The 17,246-nt window shown below is 35.6% G+C and overlaps 1 protein-coding gene across 1 annotated transcript in view; it reads left to right on the top strand.

The window, feature by feature from the left end:
- Positions 1–17,246, top strand: part of COL19A1 (collagen type XIX alpha 1 chain) — a 312,582-nt gene that overhangs the window by 33,474 nt on the left and 261,862 nt on the right. The window contains exons 5-6 of the mRNA XM_034648272.1: positions 7,288–7,411; positions 8,670–8,945. Coding sequence (XP_034504163.1) covers positions 7,288–7,411; positions 8,670–8,945 — 400 coding nt within the window. The remainder of the gene's footprint in view (positions 1–7,287; positions 7,412–8,669; positions 8,946–17,246) is intronic.

The following is a 17,246-nucleotide window of genomic DNA, read 5'->3' on the forward strand; positions in this document are numbered from 1 at the left end:
ATGCTATGTTTTGAGAAAACCCGAGGTACAAAGGCCTAACACCTCAATAAGCCTGGTGTGCTCAAGGAACCAAATTCAGGTCATTGTGCCTGGAGTATGGGTACCACACAGAGACTGGAATAGGAGATGATGTGTCAGAAAAGGCAGGGGTCAGAACAGATAAAGCTTTTTGAGCCATGATCAAGGATGTGCACATTTTATTCTAGGAACCATAGGATATTGTAGGAAAGCTGTAAGTAAGGGAGGAATGATGTACATTTGAAAAGCTCCTCCAAGCTGCTGTGTGAGGGCGAACCTGTAATGGAGGGGAAAGAGGAAGGATAAACCATCACTGGAGTCCTGAGGAGAAATGGTGGCAGCTTAGACTAGTGAGCGACAGTGGAGCTGAAGCAAAGTAGAGTCAGGATCTATTTTGGTGGTAGAAACAATAAGACTTGCTGATGTTGGGTGTGGTGGAGGAAAATAAAGGAAAGGTAAGATTCAAGAATGATTTTTGGGCTGAAAAGTGTGGGTGAATGGCCACGCCTTTAATTGAGATGTGGAATTCTGGTAAAGGGATGACTTGAACAAAGTGCAGCTTCAGTTATTTAATTAGAGATGCCTTTAATATCCAAGTGGAGATGCCCAGTAGAGATTTAGGCATGTGAGTTGACAGCACAGGCAAGGAAAATAGTCAAGGTTTATCTTGGTTCCATCTCCCCTTTGGCATGACCTTTCTTTTTGGAACTTTCCTCTCATACGCCCAGTGCCTTAAGGTGATGTTTGTGTTGCCCAGGGATCAGGACAATGACATTTCAGTCTTCTAACTCAGGGGCATTTCCTGCTCTGGATTTATTCCTCCCTGTCTGTGTCTTCTCCGTTAACTTCCTTGCTTTCTCACAATCTCATAGATCTCTGTTCTGTTCTTTCCAAGGTGAGAATTAATTATTAGACCATTTGTTAGTATTATGTGACCAGTTTCTAGGGACTATTTTAGTGGTAACAGAGCTTATGCTTTATAAACACGAGCATTTTCCAGAGAGGAAGAAAGCTCTAATAGTAGAGTATTAGGTGTTTTGGCTTGTCAGCAAAAGTACTTCATACTTGGGGAGAATCTCTGCAGTCATACCATGTATACAAAAGACAGTGGATGTAAAATCCTATTTAATAACAATTACACATGCAAAGAATGATTAAATGTTTCCTCCATCTCATGCCAAGATCTTTCCTGTAATACAGATACATTTTAGACATCATCATTTTATTTATATTTCTTAAAAATTTTAAATAAATTCTGACCTGCAAAGGATTTTTCATTAATCAAGTGAGAAGGAAGATCTAGAGAATGTGGGCAGTATGCTTTGTAGATAAATACAGCCCATTCTTAAAGTCCTGTACAGTGAATTCCTTCATGTTTAATAAAATGTTCATTTGTATCCAACTTCATGAGTACAGGTACTAGTACTTTGTAATTAGATATTCTGTTTGAAGTATATGGAGAAAATATTGGGAAAAGTGTATTTTCATTTGAAGTTTCTTTCATCTTGTCCTACTGCTTCAGTGACTGAACCATTCTGAAGGCTTTAGATTGGGAGTTATAGACTTCTATGACTTCTTACCTCCCATAATAGAAAAAATCATATTTGTTATTGTTAATTCTCCCTCATCTCTGACCTTGAAGAATATCAGATTAATTTATAGTTCACTTTAAAGAACAGAATTATTTTGTCCTAACCTGAAAATAGTAGTGTTGTTTTACAAATGATCATTAATACAATTTATGCTCATTGTAAAATTTGAATAGCAAAAATATAAAGAATAAAATTTAAAAATCTCTCTTAATTTTAACACTGAGAGGTAAGTACTGTAATGTTAAGATCTTTATGAAATCAGTTTTTTAGTGGGGTCAAATCTCACTGGTTCTCAGATCTGGACATTACCTTCTGCCATAGCTGATCACTATAAGGAGCCCTACTTTTGATTCTCTGCCACTTCCCCTTGAGTTTAATAGTGTTTCTTTCCATTTTATGATTGAACAGAGGGCTTCTATACATAGAGAACATCAGAGAGAAGGTGAAAACTACATTTTAGATTTTTTTCAACATTGAAATAAATTACAAGTTCAAAGGAGTCTAAAATATGTGAACAATGAGGCTTCAGAGACACTCCAGATTATATCTAGAACTAGCTCTCTCAGGGGCTAGTGTAAAGAGGACTCCACAAGCAGCAAATTTCCTTTGGAACCTTTGGATAATTTGGAATGACTTTAGTTTGGCTCTCAGTGACTTTTACTTAGTCATATTTAAAAATTGATTTTAGATCAAACACTTTGTTAATTTGGCATATGTCCATCCTCACCTGTCCATGAATTTGTAGGTGACTTTCATTAATGTGAAGAAAAGTAGACAATGGGAAATAAAGGATTAATTACACTTAAATTTACTAAACTTTGAGCTCTTGAAATATAGGTTAGTATTAATTTATGTGGATGAATTTTCCATTTACAGCATTGAACTACATACAATGTATATGAAATGGAGGAAAGGTAGAAAATATTCCGATGGTAATTTCTATCCAAATATAGATATGTGCGCATATATATATATATATATGCAGTTTGGCAAGTAAGGATCAACAATATTTTTCTTAATGGGAATATTGCTGAATAAGCAATGGATCGAATTTCTTATAGGAAATTACACTCCATTCAAAAATATTCAAGCATGGATATCTTACACATAGCAAGCTGTCATTATATCTCTCTGGTAACAGACCAGTAATCCAATATGGCCTCTTTTATAATAGAAACCTTGGCAAGACCCAGAGAAATTATTCTGTGTCACATTAAGTGTGCTCGTGTGGTATAAACAAGAATCATAGTCTATAAGAACTGATATATTTTGTAATTTATTGTTTTTAAAATGGAGAAATTTTTCTTCAAAATTTAAAATTTTGGCAAGCAAAATCATTTTTGGCTTTGAACATAGAACAAATATTATTGAAAGGAAAATGTAGTAATTACAAGGGTTTTTATCCATTATAAACTTAGACTAAGAAGAAATCAGTTTTTCTGTAAATATAACTAAATTTATTTCAGTGTATTATTTTAATGCTGTATTTATTGTATATTAACATTATTAATATTAATAATATTTTCATTTATTTTTGTCACAGAAGGAACCTTTCATGAGATATATTTTCAATTTTGAATTAGATTATTGAAAAATTATTGGAAAATAATTATACTTAGTTTTAGGAAATATTAAAGAATTCTATCAAAATTAAGGGTGTCTTCATCTGTTTCATTTGCTAGGTCACTCATTCATTTAACAAATAGTATGTAACATATAACATATAGCATATAGCAAACAGGTAGATCATGCCCTGGTGGCACTGCACTTGGGGTCTGTGGATGATACAAAGATAGATGAAATGCTTCCTTGCCTTCAAAAAGCTTGCAATCTCATGAAGAGATGTGATTGGAGCTTTTATGTCTAAAATCCTAACCAATGAGAAGAAGGTGTTTTCATGATTTTTTGCTTTGTCATACCATCAAGCATACCAACATAAGTAGTCACTGTTTACACTTTGTTTGCACAGTGTTGGTCTGGACAATGTTTATGAAAAATCTGAGTTGATTGCCAAAGTGAAAACTCTAAACTTTTCAGATAAAAATCTGAGTAATTTGGCTTCTCTTGAAAAATGGGATCATCTGGCAACACTGGGCCCACTTCCCATAAGGTAACAATTGGCTGGAGCTAAACAGCAGCTGCCTCCTATAGATGGGTTGGGTTCTTAGTTTCCCCCAATCCATGCCTGTGACCTCTACATGAGGATGGGTGTCAGTTGCTGTTATTAACTCACTTCCTCTGTTTTCTGTGTGTGTGTGTGTATTAAGATTTTATTTATTTATTTGACAGAGCAAGCACAAGCAGGGTGTAGTGGCAAAGGTAGAGGGAGAAGCAGGCTCCCCACTGAGCAGGGAGCCCAATAGGGGCTCAAACCCAGGACCTCGGGATCTTGACCTGAGCAGAAGGCAGATGCTTAACTGACTGAGCCATCCAGGTGACCCTGTGGTTTTTGTTTTGTTGTTGTTGTTGTTTTATAAAAGTCTTAAGAGGAAAGTGAAATTTTCTTATATGCATATTTCTATCCAAGATGGAAAAACCTAAGCTGAATGAAGAGGGCCATGTGGTTTTTGTTTTGTTTTGTTTAGGCAGCTTATATCTGAATTCAGTCCATTAATTGATATATTTAATAATATTTATTGAGTACCCACCTTGTGCAGGCACTGCTCTAGATGCTGGGGACAAAGAGGTGAATAGGATACACGAAGAACCTCAGGACGCTTACATTCCTGTTTCCTGGCCCCTATAGGGCCTGTGATTGTGACCTCTGGTTTATATTAATGAGGAAAGGATATGTTCAGTGTTAAAACCTTCAGAAGGATTGAGGGGAATGGGGATTGAGAAGAGGCCAGTGGATTAGCTGATTGGAAATGCTTTTAGAATGCAAGAGAGTTAAGGACTGAGTGGGTAGTAACAATGCAGATATTAAGATATTTGTGAAAGAAGGTTGGTGGATAGATGAGAGGATTATATGATGATGTAGCAAGGTTGGAGGAAGTTTTGTCTATTTTGTAGCAGGGAGAAGATATGCATATATTTGTAAACCAAGATTAAAGAGGCATTGGAGAGGGAGAGGTTGAAGATTTGAAAGGACTTTTAACCCTCTAAAATGCAAAATCAACTGTAGAAATGGAGTTGGAACAAAAGAGAAAGAAAGATTACAATAAATTCCTTGAAGTCAAAAAGCAGTTAGAAGATGTTAGAACCTGTGTATTGTTGGGCTGGAGTTTCTAGTGAGATGTGGGCCAGTTGACCTCAGTGGACACTTGAGAGACTTATCACTTGGGGGAAACAGCCTCTGCAGAAACTGGTGAGGGATGGGTGTGTGGGTGTAGTGTACCTCCTTTTTCATCATACAACCAAACAGAAGGTGAGAAGTTTGTTAAACTTATTATTGAGAGAAATTGAGCCAGAGAGCCTCCAGATGCAAAGTAAGCAGGATAGTGAAGGCAGGAAAGAGGCATGGCACCAAAAACAGAGGAATGAAGCCAAATTCTGTACCAAACTGTAGGACCCCCACATACCCACTCTGCTTTTAGAATGCCTGCATCCAGATGAATACTCCTTACCAAGTGGGACATAGAAAGATTCTTCTTTGGAGAAACTGAATGTCACTAGAGAACTAATCTTTCTACATTCACATTTGAGGGACTTTCAGTGAAATCTGCCAGCTGATCAGGCTATGCAGTGAAGTTTTTCACTGACACACTGTGCCGACATACATGAAGCTTGCAATCAAAGTTCAGTGCTTCATCCTTCATTATATATGGATTATAAAAAAAAATTAGAGTGTAGCTTCCAGCATGGAAGAGAGAGGCCAAACTATCGAAGAGGAAAAATGAACCTATATGAAATGAAGATGTTCAAGGATGCAGAGAAAAAACATTTAAAAGCCACCTAATTGATTATGTCAGGGATTTAAAATATTGCATTCAGGATATTTTAAAAAAGAGAACAAAAGCGAATCCTGGTAATAAGAAAATAACAAAAATTGGTGTTGAATAGATGGATTGGAAAATAAATCAGAGAAATACCCCGAAAGTAGAATAGTAGAATAGCAGAATAGATCATTAGGATAGGTATGAAATGGTTATCTAAAGAACAAGTTCCTGAAAGAGAGGATAAGAGAAGATTGTATAGAAAGAATAATAAAAACCTACAAAACTTTTTTTCAGTAATGTGCAACTCATATTCAAAGATATGTTCAATACAATGAATGGAAGGAAAATCTTGAAATAGTATTGTCAAATTCCAGAACACTTGAAATAAAGATATGATCCTGAAAACATGAAGGTGGAGAGTGGGGTAAAGGAGGCAGGAAATTAGAAGAAAGATGGAGACACAAGTTACCACATGTGGGGGTGGAGTGGGGACCTGCTGTTCTGTTGAGGTTTCCTTTTTAAAAGAAGTTCTGAAGCAACTAACTAGTTCAAAATGTTCGTTTGGAAGTTTATGTTTTGGTGTCACTTCTCAACTATACCTGTGCTCACCTTCAGGTTTATAGGTGGTCCCAAAGAGAAATGGCAGACATCAAAGCCACATTATTTTCTTATCTATCTATTTATTTATTTGGGTACACAGGAGGGTTTTTTGTTTGTTTGTTTATTTTTTTTAAGTAAGCTCTGCACACAATGTGTGACTCAAACTCACAATCCTGAGATGAAGACTCCCATGCTTCCACCAACTGAGCCAGCCAGGTGCCCCCCGCAGGAGTTTTTATTATACTATTTTTATGTAGTTCAAAAATTACATAAGAAAAATTTTTTGAAATTGTATAGATAATAAAGGGGAACATACAGATAAATTTTAGCACATACAGGGGCTTGAGGCTATTTTATATAGTCATTCACCAAATTGTCTGGTATGGAGAAGGTGGTCAGTTTAATAACAAAACAAAATGGAAAAAACCATCACTCTGAAGTCCCTCTTACTGGTCAAGTATTACTTCCACCCTGGCTTCTTGACTGCCCATCCAGCTCTTTTACACATACACAGTCTTATACTTTTCCAATGAGTATTTATTATTAGCTAAGCCATGATTCAGGATCCCAGGGTGGGGATCACCATGTACCCAGGCCCCCTTCACCACCCTGGGAGAAGGATGGAAGAAAAAGGAGAGGTGGGTGGAGCCAGTTCCAATCTTTCCAGGAGATGTGCCTTCTGCTCCATGGTTGACATTCAGGCTATGGGACAGAAGACTTGGGCACATACCAGTACCATTCACATGTGGAGACATCACCTCCTTTAGCAGTGGAAGTCCAGGTAGTTCTGTCAGCAGTTCTTGGTCTGGTTCTGGTTGGGGAAGGAGCCGTCGAAAGAGACAGTCTGGTAGCTCTTGATTTTGGATTTGATGTCTTCTGCCATGCTGCTGACCCCTAAAGACACTCCTGAAGCGCTCGCAGCTCAGGGTGACTCTCAGCAAAGATGCCAGAATCAGACCAGAAGTGGAATTAGCATTTTATTTGCTTTTTAATGAACATTGTTACTTAAAGCAGTACAGTAATGGTCATTGTGAAACCTAGTTTAATAATGGTGACTTTACAGAGAAAATTCCATTTCGGAGAATTTGTTTTATTGTGATGGGAAAAAAAATATTGTGTTACAAAGAATTTCATACCTAGATTTTCTTTCCTCACCATCCTCAGTGTTCTCTCAATACTTCTTTGTTTTCCTTCCCCAGTAAGATATTTCCCAAAGGCCTTCCTGATGAGTATGCCATAGCGGCTATGTTCCGAGTACGAAGAAGCACCAAAAAGGAACGGTGGTTTCTGTGGCAGGTCTTAAACCAGCAGAATATACCACAGGTAAGGAGCTGTAGAGTTGTGCTGATTTGTCCTATGTGGTATGCCAGGTGAATCTTGGCACGGTGTGCGCAAATTTGGAAGCAGATCTAGTATCTAAATATTCTTTTTAGAGTAATCATCAACAGGAAAATGCAAGTATTCTCATAGTTAGGATGAGCTTGCTGAGATCTGTACTATGATTCATATTTTGTCTAAAGACACTCAAATGACCCTCCTTTCACAACTGCTTCATTGACACTAAGTCCACCTTACTAATAACCTCTTTATCTCCTATCATTTCTGATATGTATTATTTTTAAATAATTCATTGATTATTTCATTTGAAAGTCCATAGTGAGTGAAGAGGTGGGATATAAATATTGATTCCATCAATAGGAAGTTTTTGAACACATGCTAATGCTGGTTAGTGACAAAGAAATTTTTAAAAGCATAATTCCTTTATCAGGGAGCATAATGTCTTAAGAGGATGGCATCTAAGAGAACAATACACTAGAGCATAATCACAGTATGACAAGTACAGTGGTAGAGGTAAGCTCAGTGCTGAATGGGGACTATGGAAGCATAGAAAGGGCAGCTTCCTAAAATGGAGCACAGGGAGAATGAATCCAAGAATACTTGTGCAAGAGATGACATTTGGCCAGAAGGATGAGTGTGCAAGGACTCCAGGTTGGGGGGGGGATGAACCTCAGTATTACTCATTGGCACCTTACATTTGTGTTTATTTCTATAAATATCCACTGAGATTTTTTTATTTTGCTGGTCTTTTAATCTGTTAATACAGTCATAATTTGATGATGGAAAGAGGAACTGAACTAAAAGAGTATATCCTTTATAAAAACGTATTTTCTCTGCACCATGCAAATCATCAAAGTTTCAAGCAGTCGATCTCAGTTTTCATGCTAAGAGAAGTGATCCTATTCTTACTCTTTTTAAATTAAGTAACATTTAATTCTTGAATTACTCATACAGAATTATATATATACTTAAATATACACATACATATAAATATATACTCTCAGATGTTCTGTCAAGAAAAGAATATATTACATTCACCAGAATGCTCCATATTTAAAACATTTTTGTAGGTGGATATTTGCTGTTCTTTTGTATTAAGAAATCTGGTGGACACATGTGTCATCTAAAACATCTTACTAAGTGCCTCAATTATACCAACATGCATCTCTAATTTTTAATTTGTGTGCTTTAGTAATTTGAACCCTGGTTTTAAAACATTCAATGCTAATTTGCATTTTTGCAGGTTTCTATAGTAGTTGATGGTGGAAAGAAGGTGGTGGAATTTATGTTCCGAGCTCCTGAGGGAGATGTGTTGAACTACATTTTTAAAAATCGAGAACTCCGTCCTTTGTTTGATCGTCAATGGCATAAACTTGGCATTGGTATACAATCCCAGGGCATTTCACTCTATATGGATTGTAATTTAATTGCAAGCCGGCATATAGATGAAAAGGACACTGTGGATCTTCGTGGAAGGACTGTTATTGCTGCACGAGCTTCCGACGGCAAGCCTGTGGATGTGAGTTGTGATGTTGGTTATGAAAGAGAACTAGTAAAGTTTCTAAATTAGATACCTTATTAAAACCTCTTTCTTTAATTACTATGTAATACATTCCCTTCTCAACACTGTTTAAATTAGCCATTAGATGTGTGAAGCATAGCTATGTATTTCCAACTGTATTTTCACATACATTATCTTCTATTTTCACCCATTTTCTTCAGCCTGTGAATTTAAAATAACTAGGTCATGCCTTAAAAAATAAGATTATTACAATTAAATTCTAGTAAAAATACACCATATGATACAAAAAGTCAACTTGAATAAGCTTATGTTTTGTAGAAAAGACTAGAAAAGATGAACTTTAAGTTAAATGGTCCCAGATTATCTGATGTTTCCACTCAAGAACAATACGCTGTTTATTCACCCTCAGAATAGCAATAGTTTCATATTGCAAACTATTTCTCATAAGTTTATAATGGTTTTTAAGGTTCTGCTGGACTGAAACATAGCTACTAATTGTGTCAGTAGGTCGTTTGGATGAGAACAAATGGCTAGCAACACCCTTTCAGATAAAAAGGTCCTTTAAAAATCATATTTGGTGTTAAAGTGATAATAGATTTATTATTGATTTCCCTAGAGAAGAAGGCCTGTAATCCTAAAAAAATCCTTAAAAAGTGAGATATCTCTAAATTTCATGACTTCATACTTTCCTATGGGTGGAATGATGAGAAAACCCATAAAAATAACCTGAATTCAGGTCACCAGTAGGAATTGCTAATGCATGTAACAGTTCAATTTTTTTTTTCAAAACTACAATTCTGTTCAAATACATATTTGGGCAGTGTTTTTTTCTAAATGCCTCTGTGGAAGGAATCATGATAGATGATTAATAGATGGATAAAGATAGTATATGTATAAACATATATTCAATAAAAATATTTTTAAACTGTTTTCTTTTAGAAACAGTGAACAAATCAGTGAGAATGCCATAACTAGAGCTCAGTGATGATCAGAAAAATATATCAGAGTAAGAAAAACCAATTATGGAGGCAAGACATCATGACACTGTGGAGAGTGAGCCGGTTTGGGGATCAGACAGATGTGGTTGCAAATCCTAGCTCATCTACTTAACTATAATGATCTGCTAATTTATCTTGTTAGCTGTTAATTTATCTGAGTCTCAGTATTCTCAGTTAAAAAATAGTGTTGGTAGAGTTACTTAGTTACAGTTGTACAGAGTGTGTGCTGTAGTGCCTAATATGTGGTTAGTTCCCTGTATATTCACTTATTTATTCAGGGCCAGACACTTCACTCAAACCTGGCCTAAGAGAATGGAAAAAAAAAAAAAAACCAAAACCAAAAAACAAAACCCTGCTTCTCTTTTCTCAGAGATCTTGAAGGCTAATGGAAGGATCAGTCTATATCAGTAAATGGTAGCTGCCAATAATAATAACAGTATTGATTGTAACACAACAATACTAGACAGACCTTTCAGAAAGGTCTCTCCAAAGGCAAGGGAGGAAGAGGAGACCATCAGTTAGAACATCAGAGATGTAACTTTCAGCAGAATGTAGAGTGTCTGTAGATAGGGAGTTAATTCAGGGAATTCTAGCAATAGTATGAGAGAGTAGCACCTGCTGCAAGTACTAAAGTTTGGGACTGGAGTTTGGGATTGGAACATCTTATAAGACTAGTGGGAGCAAAGTGAGCTCTGTTTCTAGGACTGAAAGAACTAAGCATATACTGAAACAAATTCAGAACCTTTGTGGGGAGATGGTAATAAGAGAGGAATAAGTTATTGCAAGAGCAGGTTCCAGGCTCAGAGCTCACCCTCTGAAGGTTGAGTGCTGTGTCCTGTGTCTCATTAACTTCTCACCCAAGAAAAGAATTGAGCCCAGAATCTGGAGCTGAAAAATATGAGGCATGTCCTCTAAAAAGACACAGTGTAAAAATTATAGTATTACAATGGTTTCATATTTGTTGTGGCATCTTACTTCATTTGAGGATAAAATTAAAGCCATACCCCAAATGAGGAGTCAGAGGAATATGTTCCAGATGAAAGAACAGCACAAAATGACAGCAAGAGACCTAAATGAAATGGAGATAAGTAATATGCCTGATAAAGAATTTGAAGTAATGGTGATAAAGGTAAAATACTCACTAGACTTGAGAAAAGAGTGGAAAACCTCAGTAAGACCCTTAACAAAGACATAGAAAACATTAAAAAGAGCCAATCAGAGATGAAGAGCTCACTAACTTAAATTAGAAATACATTAGGTGAAATAAATTATAGACTAGAGGAAACACAAGAAAAGATCAGTGACCTAGAGGACGGAGTAAAGGAAAGCAATCAAACTGAGCAGGAGAGAGAAAAAAATAATAATAATAAAAAATAAAAATAGACTTAGGGAATTCACCAACATCATCAAGCATAATGCTATTCACATTATAGGGAATCCAGAAGTGGGAGAGAGAGAAAAGGTGAAAAGAAATTTATCTGAAGAAACAATAGCTGAAAATTTCCTGAATCTGGGGAAGGAAACAGAAATCCAGATCAAGGAGAAACAGAGAAGTCCCAGCAAAATCAACCCAAGGAGGTCCACACCAAGACACATCATAATTAAAATGGCAAAAAGTAGTGATAAAGAAAGAAGCTTAAAAGCAGCAAGAGAAAACAGTCGCATACAAGGGAAACCCCATAAGGCTGTCAGCTGATATTTCAGCAGAAATTTTGCAGGCTAGAAGAGAGTGGCATTATATATATATACACATATGTGTATATATATATATATATACATATGTGTATATATATACATATATATGTGTGTGTGTATATATATATGTGTGTGTGTGTGTATATATATATATTCATTCAAAATGTGGAAAGAAAAAAACCTACAGCCAAGAATATGCTATGCAGCAAGTTAACATTCAGAATAGAAGGAGAGATAGAGATTCCTACATGAGCACAAGTTAAAGGAATTCATGACCACAAAACCAGACCTACAAGAAATGTTCAATGGAAAGGAAAGACCATAAGTAGAATTTGGAAAAGTAGGAAACACAAGAGCAGTAAAATCAATTATATCTATGAAAATCAGTCAAGGGATTCACAAAATAAAAGGATGTAAAGTATAACATCATTTACCTAAAATGTGAGGGGGAAAAGAGTAAAGAATGGGTTCAAACATAAACAACCATCAACTTAATATAGACTGGATATGCATAATATGTTATATACAAACCTAATAGTAACCACAAATCAAAAACCACTAATAGATATGCAAATATAAAAAGAAAGGAATCCATATATATCACTAAAGAAAGCCAGCAAACTAAGAAAGAATAAAGAGAAGAAAAGAACAGAGAAGAACTACAAAAAAATCATAAAACAAATAATAAAATGGCAATAAGTACCTACCTATCAATAATTATTTTGAATTTAAGTGGACTAAATGCTCCAATAAAAAAAATAGGGTGATGGAATGGATAAAAAAACAAGACAAATCTATATACTGCCTATAAAAAACTCACTTCAAACCTAAAGACATGTGAAGAATGAAAGTGGGAAGGAATGGAAAAGCATTTACCATGCAAGCAGAAGTGAAAAGAAAGATAACAATATTTATATCAGACAAATTAGACTTTAAAACAAAGACTGTAACAAGAGACGAAGAAGGATACTATATAATTTTAGAAGGAATAATCCAACAAGAAGATATAACAACTGTAAATATTTATGCACCCAATATGGGAGATCCCAAATACATAAAGCAGCTCATCACAAACATAAAGGAAGTAATTGATAATAATACAATAATAGAGAACATTAACACCCCACTTTCTGTTTGGATGAATAGATCATCCAAACAGAAAATTAGCAAGGAAATGGGTTTGAATGACACATTGGACCTGATAGATCTAACAGATGTATTCAAAACATTCCATCCTAAAACAGGAGAATACACATTCTTTTCAAGTGCACATGTAACATTCTCCAAAATAGATCACATATTAGGCCACAAAATAAATCTCAACAAATTAAAAAAGATCAAAGTCATACCATACATCTTTTCTGACCACAGTGCTATGAAACTAGAAATCAACCACAAGAAAAAATGTGGAAAAACACGAATACATGAAGGTTAAATAACATGCTACTGAAAAATGAATGGGTCAACCAAGAAATCAAAGAGGAAATTAAAAAATACATGGAGACAAATGAAAATGAAAACACAACAGTCCAAAATCTTTGCAATGTAGCAAAGCAGTTCTAAGAGGGAAGTTTATAGCAGTACAGGCCTATCTCAAGAAGCAAGAAAAATGTCAAATAAACAACCTAACCTTACACCTAAAGGAGCTAGAAAAAGAACAAACAAAACCCAAAAGCAGCAGAAGGATGAAAATAATAAATATTAGAGCAGAAATACATGAAATAGAAACTAAAAAAAAAACAACAGAATAGATCAATGAAACCAGGAGCTGGTTCTTGGAAAAGAACAATAGAATTGATAACCTCTAGTCAGACTCATAAAGAGAGAGAGAGAGAGAGAGAATGGACTCAAACAAAATCAAATGAAAAAGGAGAAATAAAACACCACAGAAATACAAATGATTGTAAGAGAATATTATGAAGAATCATATGCCACATATTGGACAACTGGAAGAAATCAATAAATTCTTAGAAAATTATAATTCCCAAAACTGAAGTAGGAATAGAAAATTTGAATAGACCAATTACCAGCAATGAAATTGAATCAGTAATCAAGAACCCCCCCCCAAAAAAAAAGGTCCAGGCCCAGACTACTTCACAGGTGAATTTAGCAATTAAAGAGTTAATACTGTCTCTTCTCTAACTATTGCAAGAAACAGAAGAGGAAAGAAATCTTCCAAATTCATTCTATGAGAGCATTACTGTAAAATCAAAAGCAGATAAAGACACTACAAAAAAAGAGATCAAGGTAATGCTGGCCTCATAGAACAAGTTTGGAAGTTTTCCTTCCATCTCTATTTTTTGAAACAGCTTCAGTAGAATAGGTATTATTTCTTCTTTAAATGTTTGGTAGAATTCCCTGGGAAGTCATCTGGCCCTGGACTCTTGTTTTTTTGGGGGAGGGTTTTGATTACTGCTTCAATTTCCTTGCTGGTTATTGGTCTGTTCAGATTGTCTACCTCTTCCTGTTTCAGTCTTGGTAGTTTATAAGTTTCCAGAAATGGACCGTCAACTCTATGGTCAACTAATCTTCGACAAAGCAGGAAAGAATATCCAATGGAAAAAAGGCAGTCTCTTCAATAAATGGTGCTGAGAAAATTGGGCAGCCAATGTAGAAGAATGAAATTGGACCATTCTCTTACACCATACACAAACATAAACACTAAAAGAATGAAAGACCTAAATCTGAGACAGGAATCCATCAAAATCCTAGAGGAGAACACAGGCAGTAATCTCTTGGACCTCAGCCAAAGCAACTTCTTGCAAGACACGTCTCTAAGGGCAAAGGAAACAAGAGCAAAATGAAAGAAAAAAAAATGGGACTTCATCAAAATAAAAAGCTTCTGTACAGCAAAGGAAACAGTCAACAAAACTAAAAGGGAACCTATGAAATGGGAAAGGATATTTGCAAATGACATAGCAGATAAAGGGCGAGTTATCCAAGATCTGTAAATAACTTCGCAAACTCAGCACCCAATAAAGAAGCAATCCAATCAAGAAATGGGCAGAAGGATGAACAGACACTTCTCCAAAGAAGATATACAAATGGTCAACAGACACATGAAAACAATGCTTCACATCACTTGCCATCAGGGGAATACAAATCAAAACCACAATGAGATACCACCTTACACCAGCTAGAATGGCTAAAATTAACAAGACAGGGAACAACAAATATTGGTGAGGATGTGGAGAAAAGGGAACCCAATTATACTTGGTGGGAATGCAAGCTGATATAGCCACTCTGGAAAACAGTATGGAGGTTCCTGAAGAAGTTAAAAATAGAGCTACCCTACAACCCAGCAATTGCACTACTGCATATTTACCCCAAGATACAGATGTAGTGAAAAGAAGCAGTGCATCCCAATGTTCATAGCAGCAATGTCCAAAATAACCAAACTGTGGAAGGAGCCAAGATGTCCCTCAACAGATGAATGGATAAAGATGTGGTTCATACATACAATGGAATATTACTAAGCCATCAGAAAGGATGAATACCTACCATTTACATCGACATGGCTGGAACTGGAGCCATGTTAAGTGAAGTAAGTCAAGCAGAAAAAGACAATTATCATATGGTTTCACTCATATGTGGAACATAAGGAATAGCACAGAAGATCATAGGGTAAGGGAGGGAAAACTGAATGGGAAGAAATCATAGAAGGAGATAAGCCCCAAGGGACTCTTGACTCTGGTAAACAAACTGAGGGTTGTGGAAAGGGAGGTGGGTAGAGGGATGGGGTAACTGGGTGACAGGCATTAAGGAGGGCATGTGATGTGATGAGCACTGGGTGTTATATGCAACTAATGATCATTGAACACTACATCAAAAACTAATGATGTACATATGTTGGCTAATTGAATTTAAATTAGAAAAAAAAATTTTTAAAAAGAACTATAGGCCAATATCTCTGTTGAACATAGGTAGAAAAATCCTCAAAATCATTCACCACAATCGAGTAGGTTTTATTCCTGGGATGCAAGAGTGGTTCAATATTTGCAAGTCAATGAATATGATACATCACATCAACAATAGAAAGGATAAAAACATAGGATCATTTTAATAGATGCAGAAAAAGTATTGACAAAGTACAACATCCATTCATGATAAGAAACCCTCAACAAAGTAGGTTTAGAAGGAATAAACCTCAACACAATAAAGGCCACGTATGACAAACCCACCTTGTACATCATACTTAATTGGAAAAACTGAGAGCTGTTCCTCTCACTCAGGAACAACACAAAGCTGTCTACTCTCACCACTTTTATCAACATAGTTCTGGAAGTCCTACCTACAGCAATCAGACAAGGAAAAAGAATAAAAGGCATCCAAATTGGTAAACAAAAAGTAAAACTTTCACTATTTACAGATGACATGATACTATATGTAGAAAACCCCAAAGACTCCACCAAAAATCTATGAGAACTGATAAATGAATTCAGTATGGTTACAGGATACAAAATCAACATATAGAAATCCATTGCATTTTTGTACATTAATAATGAAGTAGCTGACAGAGAAATTAAGAAAACATTCCCATTTACAATTGCATCAAAGTAATAAGATTCCTAGGAATCAACTTAAGCAAGGAGGTGAAACACTTGAACTCTGAAAACTATAAAACATTGACGAAAGAAATTGGAGATGATCCAAACAAATAAAGATATCCATGCTCATGGACTGGAAGAAAACTTATTTTTAAAATTTCTGTACTGCCAAAAGCAATCTGCAGATTTAATGCAATTCCTGTCAAAATACCAACAGCATTTTTCACAGAACTAGAACAAATAATCCTTAAATTTGTGCAAAAACAGAAAAGTCCCTGAATACCCAAAGCAATCTTGAAAAAGAACAAACTTGGAGGTTATCAAAATCCCAGATTTCAAGATATACTACAAAGCTATCGTAATCAAAACGGTTTGGTATAGGCAAAAAAATAGACACATAGATCAATAGAATAGAATAAAAAGCCCAGAAATAAACCCACAACTATATGGTCAATTAATCTTCAACAAAGAGGCAAGAATATGTAATGGGGAAAAGACAACGTCTTCAAGAAATGGTGTTGGGAAAACTGGACAGCCACAGGCAAAAGAGTGAAATTGAACCACTTTCTTAAACCATACATAAAAATAAACAAAATGGATTAGGACCGAAATGTGAGACCTGAAACAATAAAAATTCTAGAAGAGAGCACAGGCAGTAATTTCTTCTTCCATAACAACTTTTTTTCTGGATAGGTCTTCTGAGGCAAGGGAAACAGAAGCAAAAATAAACTATTGAGATTTCATTTAAAAAAAAGCTTCTGCACAGCAAAGGAAATCATCAACAAAACTCAAGGACAACCTATTGAATGGGAGTAGATATTTGCAAATGACATATCTGATAAAGAGTTAGTATCCAAAATATGTAAAGAATTTATCAAACTCAACACCCAAAAAACAAATAATAATTTAAAAAATGGGCAGAAGACATGAACAGGCATTTCTCCAAAGAAGAAATACAGATGGCCAACACACATATGAAAACATGCTCAACATCACTCATCATCAGGGAAATGCAAATCAAAACCACAATTGAGATATCACCTCACACCTGTCAGAAT

The sequence above is a fragment of the Ailuropoda melanoleuca genome, chromosome 19, assembly GCF_002007445.2.
Source record: "Ailuropoda melanoleuca isolate Jingjing chromosome 19, ASM200744v2, whole genome shotgun sequence".
In the NCBI taxonomy this organism is placed as follows: Eukaryota; Metazoa; Chordata; class Mammalia; order Carnivora; family Ursidae; genus Ailuropoda; species Ailuropoda melanoleuca.